Source organism: Lipomyces japonicus (genome assembly GCF_038497905.1).
Source record: "Lipomyces japonicus strain CBS 7319 unplaced genomic scaffold V1514scaffold_7, whole genome shotgun sequence".
NCBI lineage: Eukaryota > Fungi > Ascomycota > Lipomycetes > Lipomycetales > Lipomycetaceae > Lipomyces > Lipomyces japonicus.
In genome coordinates, this window is record NW_027117819.1 from 239,731 (window position 1) to 256,466 (window position 16,736).

At 41.0% G+C, this 16,736-nt stretch overlaps 7 protein-coding genes across 7 annotated transcripts; 2 read left to right on the top strand and 5 right to left on the bottom strand.

Annotated features, from left to right (window-relative positions):
- Positions 1-71: 71 nt before the first annotated feature.
- V1514DRAFT_326531 (uncharacterized protein) lies at positions 72-2,370 on the top strand. The gene has a single exon (XM_066926819.1). The coding sequence runs from the start codon at positions 157-159 to the stop codon at positions 2,188-2,190; it is 2,034 nt and encodes a 677-aa protein (XP_066785030.1). The 5' UTR covers positions 72-156; the 3' UTR covers positions 2,191-2,370.
- A 429-nt stretch (positions 2,371-2,799) lies between these two features.
- On the bottom strand, positions 2,800-4,722 carry V1514DRAFT_341237 (glycoside hydrolase superfamily; the record flags this gene model as incomplete). The annotated part of the gene is made up of 10 exons (XM_066929050.1): positions 2,800-3,126; positions 3,189-3,326; positions 3,391-3,445; positions 3,509-3,546; positions 3,616-3,833; positions 3,891-3,919; positions 4,036-4,188; positions 4,253-4,426; positions 4,494-4,580; positions 4,649-4,722. 10 exons carry the CDS (start codon positions 4,720-4,722, stop codon positions 2,800-2,802), a joined length of 1,293 nt encoding a protein of 430 aa, XP_066785031.1.
- Positions 4,723-6,770: 2,048 nt separating this feature from the next.
- On the bottom strand, positions 6,771-7,549 carry V1514DRAFT_209665 (Yippee/Mis18). Its single transcript, XM_066924694.1, has 3 exons — positions 7,274-7,549; positions 7,159-7,202; positions 6,771-7,039 (listed from the first exon to the last, which is right to left on the bottom strand). Exons 1-3 carry the CDS (start codon positions 7,373-7,375, stop codon positions 6,850-6,852), a joined length of 336 nt encoding a protein of 111 aa, XP_066785032.1. The 5' UTR covers positions 7,376-7,549; the 3' UTR covers positions 6,771-6,849.
- Positions 7,540-10,020, top strand: V1514DRAFT_303328 (protein-tyrosine phosphatase-like protein). Its single transcript, XM_066925594.1, has 2 exons — positions 7,540-7,789; positions 7,858-10,020. Exons 1-2 carry the CDS (start codon positions 7,757-7,759, stop codon positions 9,976-9,978), a joined length of 2,154 nt encoding a protein of 717 aa, XP_066785033.1. The 5' UTR covers positions 7,540-7,756; the 3' UTR covers positions 9,979-10,020.
- A 41-nt stretch (positions 10,021-10,061) lies between these two features.
- V1514DRAFT_276838 (Shr3 amino acid permease chaperone) lies at positions 10,062-10,780 on the bottom strand (the record flags this gene model as incomplete). The annotated part of the gene is made up of 2 exons (XM_066924933.1): positions 10,062-10,639; positions 10,735-10,780. 2 exons carry the CDS (start codon positions 10,778-10,780, stop codon positions 10,062-10,064), a joined length of 624 nt encoding a protein of 207 aa, XP_066785034.1.
- Positions 10,781-12,730: 1,950 nt separating this feature from the next.
- On the bottom strand, positions 12,731-14,663 carry V1514DRAFT_326548 (Septin-domain-containing protein). Its single transcript, XM_066926820.1, has 2 exons — positions 14,215-14,663; positions 12,731-14,138 (listed from the first exon to the last, which is right to left on the bottom strand). Exons 1-2 carry the CDS (start codon positions 14,570-14,572, stop codon positions 13,024-13,026), a joined length of 1,473 nt encoding a protein of 490 aa, XP_066785035.1. The 5' UTR covers positions 14,573-14,663; the 3' UTR covers positions 12,731-13,023.
- A 126-nt stretch (positions 14,664-14,789) lies between these two features.
- V1514DRAFT_350725 (nucleotide-diphospho-sugar transferase) lies at positions 14,790-16,661 on the bottom strand. The gene is made up of 4 exons (XM_066929421.1): positions 16,226-16,661; positions 15,647-16,153; positions 15,226-15,563; positions 14,790-15,163 (listed from the first exon to the last, which is right to left on the bottom strand). The coding sequence occupies exons 1-4, from the start codon at positions 16,317-16,319 to the stop codon at positions 15,077-15,079; spliced, it is 1,026 nt and encodes a 341-aa protein (XP_066785036.1). The 5' UTR covers positions 16,320-16,661; the 3' UTR covers positions 14,790-15,076.
- Between the last annotated feature and the right edge of the window lie 75 nt (positions 16,662-16,736).

Sequence of the window (16,736 nt, forward strand, 5' to 3'; positions counted from 1 at the left end):
ATGCGCCCACGGTCACGTGATGGATTTTTTTTGGGGGGAATGATTTTCTTTATCACTCGTCGAATGAGCAAAGGCGGTCGAAATAACATGGCACTGCTCACCGATACATTGCGCATACGGTATATACGTTGAGTCCGGGAATTGGCTGGCTTTGAAATGTCTTCAATTCAGTCGCAAAATGCAGGAACGGGACTCTTGCAGCAGCAGCAGCAGCAGGCCGGTCCTCAAAGGACTGCTTCCAGCACTGGGTTAAAACGCGTAAATTCAAAACACTTTGTGGTTTCTGCTGGGGGACCTGGAAGAACTCATCATCGAATTGCATCGTACGGAAGAGGCATGAACAAGCTGGGCAGGCTTGCCCCGTTAACAATTGCACCGCCGAACGAATCGCTAACTCTAAGCGTTCAATCTGCTGGGCTGCCGCTGACCACGACCAATAATGCTACTACAACACAAGAACGACAACAGACTCCTACTTTATCATCAAGTTTACTTAAGAAATCAAAGAGCTCTGATGCATTAATGAACACGTCTTTATTACGAAGACGAGATGGATCAGCGGTAAATTTAGTTAACAGGAGAGGTTCCAGAGTCATGCTCGCACAACGAAGGACGACCAGTGGCCTTTTAATGACAGCTGCAGCTGGAGAAAAACGTCGGTTACAAAGGAAAAAAGAACGGGTCGAGCGGGAGAGATCGGACGAAGAGGAGGAAGATGAAGAAGAAGAAGAAGAAGAAGAAGAAGAAGAAGAAGAAGATGATGATGATGAAGATGATGATGACGATGAAGGTTTGTCGATTAATGTTGCTCCTAGCAGACGGTCTAGTGGTAATAATGGGTCTCCGAAAGACACGGATCAGAAAGCAAGTCTGGTTGCCGAGGAATATATTGGACCAAAACAGATAGTCTCATCATCATCGGCACCGACATCATCTGCCGCAAACTCATCAATGAATTCGCCAGCAAAACAAAAATTGTCATTGCTGCCACCAAATATTGGCGATGAATCGGTATTGCCTAATCAACGGACGCTTCGAGAACGCGAGATTTCACTGGCGATCGATACTACGGCTGCCAATGTGGGCCAACACCAGGCAATAAGTCGTGATTTAGTTTTTAATGACACACAATCAAAGAATCTCGAATCAGATTTGCGTCAAGGATTGCATGATGAATTACCGAGGTTGCAAGGTCCGTTAACCCCGACGACCGCAACGTCGGTCTCAGAGTCCGGTGGATCGGCAGATTCTAGTCTTGCGCTTAAGTCACGATTCTTAGTTGATGCCACTCCAGGAAAGAATGCTCCATCAACTCCGACTACGCCGTACTCATCAATATCCAAGACTGAAGTCGGGCAAGGTCAAGGAAATACGGCTCCGGATGGAAGTATCAGTAATTGGCGGCAGCCGAACGGCGGCGGTGCAAGGCCAGCAAATGGATTCAAACCGCACCTGATGTCTGATGAGGAAGCAATTGCAGCGGCTGAGGCAGCAGCAGCAGCAGCCGTGGCGGCCGTGGCAAATTCTAACGGCAAGTCTGGGTTGTCAAATTCGTTCACTAGTGGCTCATTTCCAATATCAGGTTCTGCTTCACTGGCAGACATAGCAGCCGCAGCCGCAGCCGCATCTTCCGGAGGATCCACATCACGCATTCAACAGAAATTATGGCTTCAACGAGCAAGCGCGAATGGAGATGCTAGTGGGCCTGATGGGCTGCCATTTAACAGGAGTGGCTCGCGTCGTGGTGATACTTCGAATAACCGGCAGCAGTCTTTGGTTCAAAGAGAGTTGGATTCTGTGTCGAAAGAATTGAAAAATGTGAAGCGGTATCGTGACCCGACCATCGAAGCCATGGAACGAGTACGCGTGAGATTGATGGTAGCGAATATTGCGGTTAGCAATACGATTCGAACTGAGTCCAAGACCAAATGGACTTACGGCCGAACCGAGGAACCTCCTGAGCCGGAAAATTTAAGGACTGATGAAGATGTGCAATCGTCATTAACAAAACTATGGAGCGGCAAATGGCGAGTGGTGGATGATATTCCAGTGCAATCGGTTACTTCTACTTCCGCGTCCGTACATTCTAGCGCGCCCATGAATAGTTCGAGGTATGTTCATAATTCGCTGGGAGTAAGAATGTCTACCGTTGGAAACACTGGAGCTCGGGATCCGGCACGTCGAACGTAAATCGTTTTTGAATAGTGTACGATATTTCTTTTTTTTGTTATTGTTATTGTTTTTTTTATTTTTATTCATTTCAGCGATGGACAATGGCGTTAAAACTAAGCTCGATTATTATTTAATAATAATATAATGCATGTAAATAGAAACATTCAACAACTAACCAAGATCACAAAGACCGTTAAATCTTGCCCTGTTTTCCGCGACGACGCACAATACCGGGGGTCGGGGACCGACACCGACCTGAACAGTTGTCGCCTTTCACCACCACGTATCTTGGACCATCAAATTTTACTCTCTCGCCGGAATGAAAGCCATTCGTAATGCACTCAACGACATACTCAGTCGAGGATTCATTCAACCATGTGTGGGATCAGTAACTAGGATATCACCAACATGAACTATAGGGGCTACCGTTTTTGTATAACAACCAGCTGCATACCCTAACCAGTCTTTACCATCATGGTACATACATACACAAGCATTATATATCAATTCATTTGTTACCCGCGAAAACCCGAAATTTAAACTATGTACTAGAAATTGAAAAAAAAAAAATCTATATATACCATAAAAAATCTAGATAATATATATCTAATCATAAACATAATTCAATTAGGTCTCATTGTTGCATTGATTAGGAAACTGTCTTGCGGTTAGTGGCTGAAAGATAATCTCAGCAGCTAACAATCTTTGAAAGTCCCATTCGACAGCGTTCTCAGTCTTCCAGCACCAAAAAATCCATCCGAGTCCTTGCTCGTACGCATCAAATTGAGCTTCCACATATTTGCGAGAGTTAGTCTTGTCTTGATCAGACCAGGTACTAATGTTCCAACGGTTCTCGCATGAGCCAACCGCAGTGACTTGACTACCGTCAGTCCTGTCAGTCTCGTAGGAACCGTCGTATCTGGACCCGCGGTATACACCGTTAAGCCATTCGGCCTTTATTGAAGTTAGATTAATTATGACACAAAGCGCATCTTACAGACTGAATATGTACTTACACAATCAGTAAGTGCTGCGCTCCATTCACCAATTACGGTCCAAAGAGTGTCCTGAGTTATGCTGTCACCTACAGTGCAAGCATACTGAACATGGGCATCAATATTGCGCTGATTTTCAGCCAATGAAAATACTTGATACTATATTACATGAAGTAATTAAGATACTGTTGGTAATATAGCAAGACTTTTGCACGGAACTTACCGCATGATGATCAAGGATAACATCGGTATACTCCGGATACGGGAAATAATCGTTCCTGTAAATAATAGTTAGAAAGAAAAAAAATTATTGTTTTTGATTTTAATTTTTATATACGAACCAACTAGCTGTATCATAAAACGCGTCATGGATGGATAACTTCATCATGTTAAATATATATATTCATATATGTGAGTATAAAACAAAACCATTTTAAAGCGAACATACGACAATATTTGAGCTCTCATTACTGTGAAGTTCATTGTATGAAAACTGATAATAATCTTGCAGTTTATTGCGATCAAGAATGGGGCCCAGAGGCTCGTTGACCGGCTGAATTGCAACTACCACGTCGTTCCATTGAGAAGAGGTGTAGGAAGCGATATGACTAGAGATTACTTGCTCGGTAACAGCGATATTTTCATCATTTTGCCATTGGTAAGAGTCTGTCATGAATGTGTTAATATCAAGAGACATTGTGATTTGCAAAGGCACATGCATACCTCGAAGTCCAGAATTATCAAACCCGTTTCTGCATTTTATCATGATTACCTTTAGTATATATCAAATTGGGTATCAATAAAAAATCAGAAAAACTTTTCAATATTAATAAAGAAATTTACATAATAACTAGTTAAAAAAACTTACTGAGAACCAGGAGCACCATGGAGATCAATCCAGACTTTGAGATCGTATTGGCGAGCCCATTCAAGAGCTCGTTTAAGGTATGGAATTTGACCTTGAACGTAGGGATCACCATCTAGCTTTTGAAAAGCCCAATAGCCAATGGGAATACGGACGCTATCATAAAAAGTAATATCAGACATTGTGGGAAAAAAAAAGCCAGAAAGTTTATAAAGCATACTGATTCAAACCAGCTGCAGCAATTTGTGCAAAATCATCTTCACTGATCCAATTAGCCCAATGGGCTTGCAATTGCTGAGATGCCTTGTCAGATCCAAGAACTTCAGCAAAGTGGTATTCGTCAACAGGAATATTTTCAGAATCAAATTGACGGAAAAAAGAAAGGTTAATGTAACTAATGCAAGAATCAGAATAATGAAAAAAAAAAAAAAAAAAAAAAGGAGAAAAGAGTGATGTCGTACGGTTCAAGAACGAGCCAGCCGCCAATGTTGACACCTCTGACCTTTTGACCCAAGCCATAACCAAAATTTAACCATCTTTTAGTAGGACTATTAAGAGTTCGAATAAGAAAAGTCAGTTAAGGACTTCATATAAGCATGGAGAAGAATCAGCTTACTGATTTGTAGGTGCAGATAATATAACAGAGAGCGTGGTAAGAAGCGCAAAGACGAAAAACTGAGTCCGCACCATCATGACACGACTAATAACGAACGAATAATGAGTGTCCGATTTGAGTATTCGAAATTGCAGAAAACAAAAAAAATTTAAAAAGAATGGTATCAACAGAAAAATGACCAGGATTTAAAGAGATATTTGGATATCAATGCACCTGCTTCATTTACCACCACCGTGGATGTGCTGTGGTGAAGAGCACAATGAACTCGAACTCCGTACGTCTTTGCATAATCAGCGCGCAGGGGCCTCCGCGAAGAGTTTATTTTTCAAGTACCGAATGGGTACGTACATACAATACATTATTGTATAGGGAGAAATGCGCACAACCTTTGCTCCCCCATAATCGAAGCATGCTGAGCCGCACAGATTGCACCGCAAGGGCGTTAAAAAATCAAAAAATCTTAAAAATAATATAATTTATCGTTGGCTTATATACGATTGATATAAGCGCAATTATATAAAAAGACGTATTGTTCAATCAAAATCATGTCAAGCTGCAAGCATGCAGTCGGCAAGCTGGGCCCTTTTTTGTTCCTGGAAGAAGCAACTCCGGGGCAGCCAACCTTATTTGCTGCGTTGTGTTGAACCTTATCACGTAAGGTGCATTGTGCCAACATCACTGACCAAATAGGCAAACAAAAACAATTCCATGAAGAACTTGGATTTTTGTATGTATGTGCAATGTGTATTTCACATATATATATTTTAGAGATGTCCACGGATAGATATCCGCGGATATTTGGCTTTATTCGTATCCGTACGGATAATATCCGCACATATCAGTATTCCAAGGTTGAAAGTATTTTTTCTAGTATAATATTTAACATCCAAAAAACAATACAGTATTTGTAAGTCGTAACAATAACATATATCAATAACATTAACATTAACAAGAAAGTATAATGAAGTGTAGCAAATATATATATAACAAAACGTGACAATCACCACTACCTGAATATACACTAGATCATTTTGGCCCCTTTAAAACTCTCACCAAGAAGGACCAAATTTCTCATTGTATCACCATTTAAGTTTTAGCGTCTAACTCCAATGAGATCTCTGCCACCACTAAATAGACGTTCGACAGACACTTCAGCGGCTGGAATTGCAAGATAATCTCTAGCAACCATGGCTAAGGAAGGATAGAGATAAGTGCGTTGGTAAAATAAATTAAGGAGAGAGAAAGTGCTAATTGACGCATCAAGGGGCCGCGTCAAGAGGATGCATCGCCAATAAAAGTGGCACCGCCTAACTGAAATCCGACGCGTTAAGTAAGCGCCAGTTACAATTTGGGACCAGTTGAAGTTGTTGAATCAATTGCATTGACTATTCCTGATTGTGGACTTTTGAAGCCTGCTTGGCTAACTTCCTTACTTGCCAGTATCCACGGATATTTCCGCGTATCCGTGGCCATCTCTAATATATTTAGTATGAATGACATGTCGTATTGTTATGTAAACTATAAAGCTATTTTATAACAACCACTTTAATATTTCCTGAAAACCACCGGCACATAATCAGGATAATAATAGTAAATTCCGTGTCGTCTTTTTTTTCATTGTCGACTGCACAGCACGCTGTTATCGGTATTAATTAGCTCAATGCAGTTGCTATGGCTTATACCATGCATATACTACTTGATACATAATCTCGCCCAAACCGGCCATGCCGAGATGTTCGGATACTTCACGATATGTTTAAGTAAGATTAAAACTAAATACACCACAAACACCCAATAAATCACAATATAAATCATATATATAACCAAAGAGAAACACGAGAACCCACAGTATACCAGTAGCATATTAACGATCCAGTTGTTAACCCAAATTTCGCCTACCCAATCCGTTCCTGCCGAACAAAAAAAAAAAACCATTATTAAAAAAATGCCAAATGACACAACTATGAAAAAAAGAATATAGAACCCAAACGGTCATAACTTCCCATATTTAAACGCATAAAAAAATATCAACAGAAAAGATGTAACATCAAGGTTAGTATATATACAGAGATTGAAAAATTTTCCCAAAGAAGAAGCCAATATGTTAATATTCAACGAATTATTGTTGAAAATGATAAACTCCCCATTAGGAAAATTTAACCATGAAAATTAAGATAAACTAGCGAAACCGCAATTCAAATTCACTCTATGCGGGCGAGCAGTTCGACTTCGAGAATAAATTTGCCTTCCTTATACTTCTCGCTCTCTTCGAACGCGTAGTCGTACTTCCAGCCAACGCACGTCCCACAATGCCGGCAACAAATGTCGCGCACGGTGTGTTCCCCAGTCGTCATAACCCTGTTTTCGGGCTTGCATTCCGTGACGTTGACACTATTAAAAACAACAAAAAAAAAAGAAAACGGTCAGCAAGCAAGCACATATACAAGTCAGTTTAGAATGGTTAAAAAAGAGAAAAGAGAGTGGGAGAAGGATAGCAATGCACCACATACACCTTACTGAAAAGATATGCCTTGCCATGCTGACCACGGAATTGCTGTAATAAGTAAAAGGTTAGTTGCTCAAGCGGAAACAAGATCGACAATAGATCAAGTGACGGCTGCTTACTCTCGACATGATGTCAGACGTGTCCGACAAGTGAGTTTTGCAGATCCGGCAACCGTACACACGGCCGCTGTCAGGCAGATAGATGTTGTAAGACAACCCCATTGCGCAGAGCCGAGCGTCAGGCTCGTCTCCAAGTCCGAGCAATCACAGTATACGAGCAAAAAAAAAAATTCAAAGCGGCGTGGGTTTTATTCGCAATACGGGGCGTGTTGGGGGGAAGAAGTCGGCAGCATCGGGACATGTAGTTCAACTTATATAGGATCCAACAAGGATCGCTCGTTATACTTACTGTATAGTAATACTATATACTTATACAGCCCAAAGGGTCTTGTGCAAATCCAGCTTTACCCGGCTCTTGCGCCAATAGAACTTTAAATCAGGTATTACTGTCTTCGACGTTTGCGCGCTCTTTGGCAAAGTGATGGTAATATCAATATTACTACTACAGGTACTCAATTCAGCTTGAGATTGGCTCCCAATACGATGAGCGCACTAGAAAAGTTCAAGATCACTCAGGTACGTTATGATGCAATTGAGTTTGTGGGCTTGGCTGTTTGCTGACTTTGGCCTTTTGAACTACGCAGGTCTTGAACGTGCAGATGGTTCGCCGAGGCGTCCATTCGACCGGCGCACTGCATCTTACTACTCACCATCTAATTTTCCGAGAAAACAGTCCGTCAAATAAAGAAGTTTGGGTATGCTATCCCATTTTAGCATACGTTGAACGGAGACCGTACTCTGCGTTCACCGGGTTTTCTGCCATCAGGATTCGGTGTCGTGATTTTTCATTTATTGCGTTTCATTTTCAGAACGAATCCGAATCAAAATTGGTTTTTGAAACTTTGCAATTGCTTACATGTCTTTCCTCAGTTGACAATTTGTATGCGTTTTATTACCACCCAGGCTCGGCTGAGCGCAGTGTCAACACATGGGACATATACGACCCGGTCAAGGAGTTTCAGCGGCTCGGTGTTGGTTCAACGGCTGATGCGTGGAGGTTCACGTCTGTAAATGAGAACTACCAATTTTGCCCCTCATATCCTAAAGTTTTGGTTGTGCCATCGTCAATATCAGATTCCGTATTGCAATACGTTGGCAGGTATCGTTCCAAGGCCCGCATCCCGGCACTGTCCTACATTCATAAACTTAACAACTGCACCATCACTCGCTCATCACAACCGCTGGTCGGATTAAAGCAAAACAGGTCACCGCAGGATGAAGGGTTTGTTCGTGCCATATTTTCTTCCACGTTGATTGAAAACGCGTATGGCGCCAGTCAGGAGAACCTGATTGCGGATGCCCGGCCAACCACTAATGCTATTGCCCAGACTGCGCTTGGAGCCGGGTCGGAGAATATGGAGAATTACAGGTCATCTAGGAAAGTCTATCTTGGAATTGATAATATTCATGTGATGCGGGATTCATTAAATAAGGTTTACGAAGCACTGAAGGATAGTGACATCACTCCGCTGCCTCCAAACCGTGAGTTACTGTACAAATCTGGATGGCTGAAGCATATTTCCACTATTATTGAAGGCGCAGTTTTGATGGGCAAGAGGTTGCATTTATATCATTCACACGTGTTGGTCCATTGCTCAGACGGATGGGACAGAACCGCACAGCTGAGTTCACTAGCGCAAATTTTTTTGGATCCTTACTTTCGCACGATAGATGGGTTCATGGTTTTGGTTGAGAAAGAGTGGCTGGCATTTGGTCATAGGTTTGCAGAGAGGTGTGGGCACCTGTCGTCTGAGAAAGTGTTTGTTCAAACTTCAGACAAGACCGGCGGTGGCAATTCGGCGGCTCATCAGGCATTTAACAACGTCATCACTGCAGCTAAGAATGCTGCCAATGGTGGCGGTTCGAATGCAACTGGAACGTCAGCCGGTCTAAAATATACGGCACCAGTGTTTCATCAGTTTTTGGACTGCGTGTATCAGCTATTAAGACAGTTCCCGGATCGGTTTGAATTTACGGAACGGTTTTTGCGGAGAATGCTATATCATTTATACTCGTGCCAATACGGAAATTTTCTTTACAATTGCGAACGAGAAAGAGAAGAAGCCAGGGTCGAGGACAGAGCGCAAAGCGTGTGGGATTATTTTGTGGTTCGGAGAAAAGAGTTTTTAAACCCCAAATTTGATCCTTCGTTAGATTATGTAGACCGAGGAGCAAACTCGGTCATATTCCCCGATCCTAAAAGAATACAATGGTGGCATGAAGTATTTGGACGGACTGAGGAAGAGATGTCGGTGGTTACTTTGAACGGCATAGGCAGCAGTGCGACCGCAAGTCGTGACGTGCAAAGGCAGAGAGCACATGCCACGCAGCAACGTCAAGAGTCACAGCAACAATATCAACAGGCGTTTGACCAATTCAAGGAAGTTGCAAATTCCAAATTGGCATCATGGGCATCATCCATAGCGAGTTCATCCAAGGAGCTCGCCCATGCAGCATCGCCATACCTGCAAACATTGCAGTCTTCATCGCTTTATGCTGATGCGGTTGAGGATGAAGTTGGCGTTCAAAAATCACAATCAACACCAGAATTGGGACGAAACTATGACGATAACGACGAAGAACAGAAAGAGAAGGAGAGGCAGGATGCATTGAGAAGATTGGCGGCGTTAAATTTGGATCCACTGGATAGTTATTCAATCACTCATAGAGGTTCAGAAGGGGCGTATGTGGATGAGACACGTTAACATGAATTTGCATCTTTTTTTTTTTTTTTTTTTTTTTTTTTTGGAATCAAACGTAGTTTATGTATGGGTTTACATTGCATACTTTATTTTGTCTTTTTCCGTTCACCATGCTTGTTCGACTCGTGCTCGCCGCGGGCAGCGGTAGCAGTGGTAGTTGGCTGCTGCTTGGCGCGTTGTCTAACTTCCCGCTCTTCACGGTCAAAATTCTCACGTTCGAGATCATCTTGACGTTCAGCGTAGTATTGACCGACTTGAAGGGTCAGGACTCCAATCAGCGCGATCGCGATAATGACCTCACTGGCGGCAAGCACATTGATGCCAGTTTTTTCATCAACCTCACCCCAGTCACCATCAAGTATTGAAACCAGGCCGTTGCGGATATTGGTAAGGTAAGTAACCAAGCCAGCCATGAAAAGCACGAGCGAGCCGCCGTCAAACAACTTGTTTGATTCCGATGGCTTGTACAATTTTAACACGAAGCCAAGCAGGGCAAACCCAATCACAATGTGAAACACCCGCAACATGATAACCGGCGCGGTTGCTAGTAAGGCATAATGTTGCCTGGAATTTTCAAACGAGCTTTCGACTGGATCTTTAGTCCAAAGTGTCTTGTGATCGTAAGTCCAATTGACGAATAGTATGCCGAGAAGGAACGACGTCGCTGGCAGATAAAACGTAAGAATTGATACGACAATGCAAAACAATAAAGCCAATTAATTGTAATTAGACTTTATTAGCAACAAAGTTATTACATACAACATAAAATGAGAGAAGTGGAAAAAGAAGTGGCAGATGTTGGCATGGCTGATTATGACGACGATTTATTTAACTTTTTTTTTTTTGGTTGGTTTCGAAGGTTGGTACAAATGTAACTGGAAGCAGGAACCGGTGAATTATTCGCACGGGTGATTTCGTTGAACCCTCAAAAAACTGGGTTTTCACGTGCTGAATATACTGCACTTTTGCACGTGATATATTACAGTGTTACTAATAAATTACTGTGATAAGTAGCAAATAGCCACAGCTAACGAACGCTTCGAACTGGTGCGAGCGCGCGGCCCCAAAAGTCGAAGATATAACAATTTTATCGCCTTCCGGCTAGTTTTAATCTGACTGGTTTGTTTTCATAGAGTTGTAGAATTAGACATGGGGTTGCGGAGTGGTGATCTAGGCTATACGAAGAATGGAACAAGTTGACTGTATCGTAATCTTATCCACCCCTAAATCAGAAATTCATGTCGTAAAACTCTTAAAATGTACAGGGTAAGCTTTAAAAAATTTTGCGCTTTCGTGTCTGAGAATAAAAGGAAAAATGTCGTAGAACAATACAAGATGTCATCCTAGTTGCAAGTCAACAAAGCCAATGACAACAACGCAAAAACCAAAAAGCCAAACAAAAAATGTAAAAGATAAAAATTAAAGTGCAAAAAATGAAAATCAAAGCCTTTATTATTGTGTGTTTTTACTCTATATTTTTTTTTGTCTTGAAAACCTGAATATATCAATCAAGATTTCGGCAATAATTGTTTGCCAAAATGACTCCGTTCGTAGTGGTAAAAAGAAGGTAGTTCTGACGGAGACAGCAGTGGTATTGATGTTTTAGTAATTCGGTGACTTGAGCTGGGTATCTGTTTACTATTCCACCTTGGTCGTCACATCACGACTAACTTTATCGCCAGAGGCACCGGGGCTATTCACTGACGACTGCAAAAAGGCTCCTGCCCCAGGGCCAACAAAGCTTCTAGCACGGAATACCTGCCAGCCATGAATTTGCGCATCAAAAAAAATCATGATCAGAAGCTTGAGAACCATGCTGGTCACTTTCGACTTTGGGATGCAGTCGACTTACTTCATTTTCTGACTTCACGTTGTAAGAACTCGGGCATAGCTGGCACAAGCTGAATTTTATGTAAACTGTTGGCATTATGAACCCTCTTAAGAATTACATTCTTCCAAACATACGTACCAATTGAAAAGACAATGTCAAACATGTTTCATTCCACGGATCAATAATAATTTTTGCAAACTCTGTCTCGGTCAAGAAGCCATTGTCAAACTAATTTGCATGGTTAGTCAGTGCTTTTCATATATGCAGGATCAACATACAATAATCGGCATATATGTAGCAACACGCATCTTCATTGGTGAAGACTTTGCTGGCGATAATGTTGACGAAATAGCTTTACACGAATCTTTTCACTTTTGACTCTGAGACATCATTTCGTGCGGTTTGATTTGTCGATAGAACACCTCATAACAGTAAACCCGTAATCACAGCCATCTCCAAACACGCCGCGGTTAGCGTAAATCACGTACTGAGTGGATATTGGTAATTTCAACGTCAGACACAAACAATTATCATCATCCTTATGCGTGTGATCATCGTCAACGTTCAGATCCATCATCCAGGCCGATTAAATTAGCAATGTCCATAATGCCATATTTTTCGATCATGTGCTATGACAAGTACGAAACGACTACCGAGCCAATAAAAAAAACTTGCTCTGAAACAATTTTTCATTTTGTAATGCGTCATGATGCTTTTGAACCAGGTTTAAAATATCCATGCCTGCTTACCGGCCGGAATTTACATGTTGGGGTTGACCCTAAGCCGATGACTTGATTCATGCAAGTTGTTTGCCCAAAATGTAAATTGATCACGTGCATGTAAGTAAGAAAGCAACCGCTCACAGGTTCGGTTCTGAATCATGCACGACGCCGAACGCATATTTCCAATTAAGGATTTACCAGCTGAAAATTCTCATGTTGTAAACAAAATATATTTATACATATAAAACTCTTACATGGTAAAAATCGCATAACGCACTAAAAGCCAAGTAGTTAAAGTATTAATGAGATCAAAAAACAATACAAACAGATCATCTCATGAAAATTTTTTAAAAAAAAAAAAAAAAAAAAAGAGTTCTAAACGACTTTCAATCGCTTCCATTCATTTTAATTAACAAATCATGCTTTAATTGTTGCAATTTGATTTGGAAACCGTAATTTGAAATCATGCAAACTAAATAATCAGGTAAAAGTTCCCTACGATCGAAGCGAAAATCCTTTCTTTTTGGTCTTTTCTTCTATCGAAACAACATTATGCCGATCTCGTTCTAACTTGGCAATACGTTCTTCCAATTCCTTGCGTTGCCTTTCTAAAGTTTCTTTCATTTCACGATGCCGAGCAAATAATTCTTCCTCTGATTGTTTTAACTTCTGTTCCTTGTCAGAAACTTTTTGCCTAAACACCAAATTCATGTCAACTTCCATCTTGGCAAGCCTGGCCTGATCCAAGGCCCGTTGCTCGTCAATTTTTGCCGACGGGTTCACTTCTTTGAAAACTGATTGGTTCTGCAAGATGCCCAGGGCCAGTAGTTTAGAGGTTCGATAGTTTTCGTACAAAACTTCGTTGGTATACTCTTTTAGTTCTTCCGTGTAGTTCTTCACCAACATTGATCGAAGCTTGACAAAATCGCAATGGTCTTCGTTATCAACTTCAACAACACCCCAAGGGTACTTTCGACCTCGAGCAGTTCTGCCATCAGGCGTGCTAATTTCTGTAGTAGCACCCACAACGGCAAATGGAATTTTTGACAAGATTGCCAATTGTTCGTCTTGAGTATCTTCAGAGTCAATCTCGTACCTCGGTGTTTCAAAAATGTTAATCTTATGGTGATCCAAATCAGCTCGTATCCTGGCCTTAAACGATACGATCTCTTCATCGGTTAAAATGTCAGATTTAGCAATAATTGGTATTATGTTAACTTTGTTATGCAATTTTTTCAAAACCTCGATATCCAATGGCTTCAGCGAGTGACCTGTCGGTGCAATGAAATATAATACTGCATGAATTCGATTATCCGTAATACTTGCTCTGTTAACCTTACTTTCTGCTTCAAGAAACGCGTCAAATCTCTGGTCAATGTTTCCAACAATTGGCTTCCATGCATCCTCATTGTTGACAAAATCACCAAAACCAGGCGTGTCTACTACCGTCAATTTTAATCTAACGTCACTTTCTTCAAGGTCGGCTGAAATTGATTGAATAGCCACAGTCTTTGGAATATCTGCAGAAGGACGTTGATCTGGACGAGGTGGATAAAGCGGCATATTAAAAAGAGTGCTGACAAGAGTCGATTTGCCGAGACCACTCTCACCTAAGTCAAGTTAAAAAAAAAGAAAAAAAAAAAAATTGTATTCAATCGCACACGATCCAAATTAATAGTAACATACCAACAACCATAATATTCAAGTTAAATCCATTTCTAATGCTTTTTCGATGATACTGAAGTGGTACGTTGGAAAATCCCACGTATCCGGTCAACTTTTTTCTAATAATATTCGAACCGTTGCCATTGGGGTATAAACCAGCGGTCTCAACAGTAACTGAAACTTCTTTTGAACTTAGGCCCGAAGTCTTCAACGGTTCGGTAGAATCTGATGTAGGAGCTGTTAATGATAACGAATTAATGGAAACGCTATGAGGAGGAGTTGTGGGCGACGCGGATGACACTGATGAGTCCAATGACTGAGTCGACTCAGAAGGCACCACGGCTGGTTGTTCTGAAGAAGTAGTCTCGTTGAAAGACATGAATGAGTATCACTTATAAACAACAAATTAAAACAAACGAATATTACTGATCCAAGAACGTAAATCTGGAGTCTGCGAACGCGGCGAGGGGTGCAAGACTTGCCTGTAAAAAGGGGCGCGTCGTTTCAATAACATCCTGGAGGTTAACCCTAAACCTGCACCGACGCGTTTGTTGTTTGTCGATTAGTTAACAGTAACTCGTATAAATCCGTTTGTTGTTCATGAATATCGAAATGTATTTTATACAAAATATGAAAATGTACAATTGAATCAAAAAAAAAAAACAAAAAAAACAAAAAAACATTGTAGTCAATCCATCTATAAAGTCAACTATTGTGATAGTTGCCTTGTTGCAATGACCAATGATTCTTAAACACCAACCACGTTCAAAATGTTTATATATAGTACAAAAACAATCAACCTTAATCATAGCATTATAACAGCGCTCTGCAATCTTTTTTATTTTGCTTGCCTTTTTTAGAATGCTCAATGCTGTAATATAGTCTAGCCAAGAATTGGTAACACCCCATTATAACCATAAAATGCCAGCATTTCGCGGCAAAGCATGGAATACCACTCTGATGGTTCCCACTGCAAACCATTATTAGAAAAAAAAAAAAAATAAAGTAAAATAATATAAAAAATAATCTCACCTCATTGCATCCTTTCCTGCAATACTTTGTTGGCATTGGCTTCTTCGTTGTAAAATGCACAATCACAGCCTCGTTCCACAGCCTGTCCCATGTGCTTCTGTGATGTTGATACATGACAATATTAAAATTATATTTATATGGAAGTTCATGAAACCTAAATCTAAAGTATGCGTTCAAAAACGCCTGATCGGCATCATTTGGCTTATGCATGTTTGGATCTGAAACTGCTTTTACCATGGAGTGAAATTCTTCGATCGACGGACGAAACGTAATTACGCCAGAATTAAATCTGGAATCCGTTAAAATATCCCACCATACATCAGCGGAGCCAGCAATTTCTGTAAAAAAAATTAGAAAAGACATGTTATTCATCTTTTTTAAACTCGCAAAAAAAAAAAAACAAGTAATATCACGAGCGTACCTCCAGGTTGATCAAAAAGTTCTGCAATTGAACCCTTACACAGTGTGTCTGCGTCGATAAACACAATCCGCTCATACTGTGTGTAAGACCAAAGATACAATTTATTTAAATTATACCTATGATACGGTCGAATCTTGTTCTTATCCACGTTTTCAAAATCTAAATCTTTTTCAACCAAGATCTTCCATCCGACCCGTTCCAGGCGAGTAATATTCTGAGGAGTAACCGCATCTTTACCCTCTGTTCGAACAAGAAGAATAAGCTCTGCATCAAGAGCTTCCAAGTCATTATGCTGTTGAAGAGTATATGCAAGCATCATTGCATATTGCGCAAACCTTGCCGTCATAACTGATGACGATATCGCATACCGGGGCTTTCTGCGGACCGGGAACTCTAAAAGTCCCGGATCTGCTTCAATGGCTTGTGCAAGAGTTAACGGTATTGAGCTATTATGTTGTACGTTTCTGACGCTCGGTGGTAACCATGCATCTGGTTTTTCAGGACGTTCTGGATGATAATAATTTAGCAAGTGATAATATATTGATTGACGCGACGCATGTGCTAAATCAGAAAACGTACCAAAAAATGTTAAAAGAAAAAGGACAATTGCAAAGCCTGCAACACCAATTATAATCAACTGTCGACTTGTGTTCACTAAACCAAGAACAGTCATTATGACAACCAAGAACAGGCCTGGCGAGCAAGCCTTTTTTTAGCCAGGAGAAAAAAAAAAAAAGAGGCGGGGTCGAACGTTGTCGTCCCGAACAGAAGAAATACGACGACTTAAATTCTCCGTTGCGATTGCCAATAGCGCTAATAATCAAAAGACTGTAAAAAAAGAAATGCACCTGTGAAATATTCGCCGAGCCACTATTCCTAAATAGCGCCAGGTACTTGAGTGTAGAATTGGACGATAAATTCTTGCAAGAGATGGCCCCTGTCGTGGCGTCTCCTTTCTCCTCGGGGTTGGTGCGCAACTGTATGTTTTTTTTTAGGTTTATAGTTTGGGATATGCTGCAGGAAAAAAACAATATAGCATAATCTTTAAAACACCCAACAGCCACGGCCCATTTATGCCGTTAGACCCCTG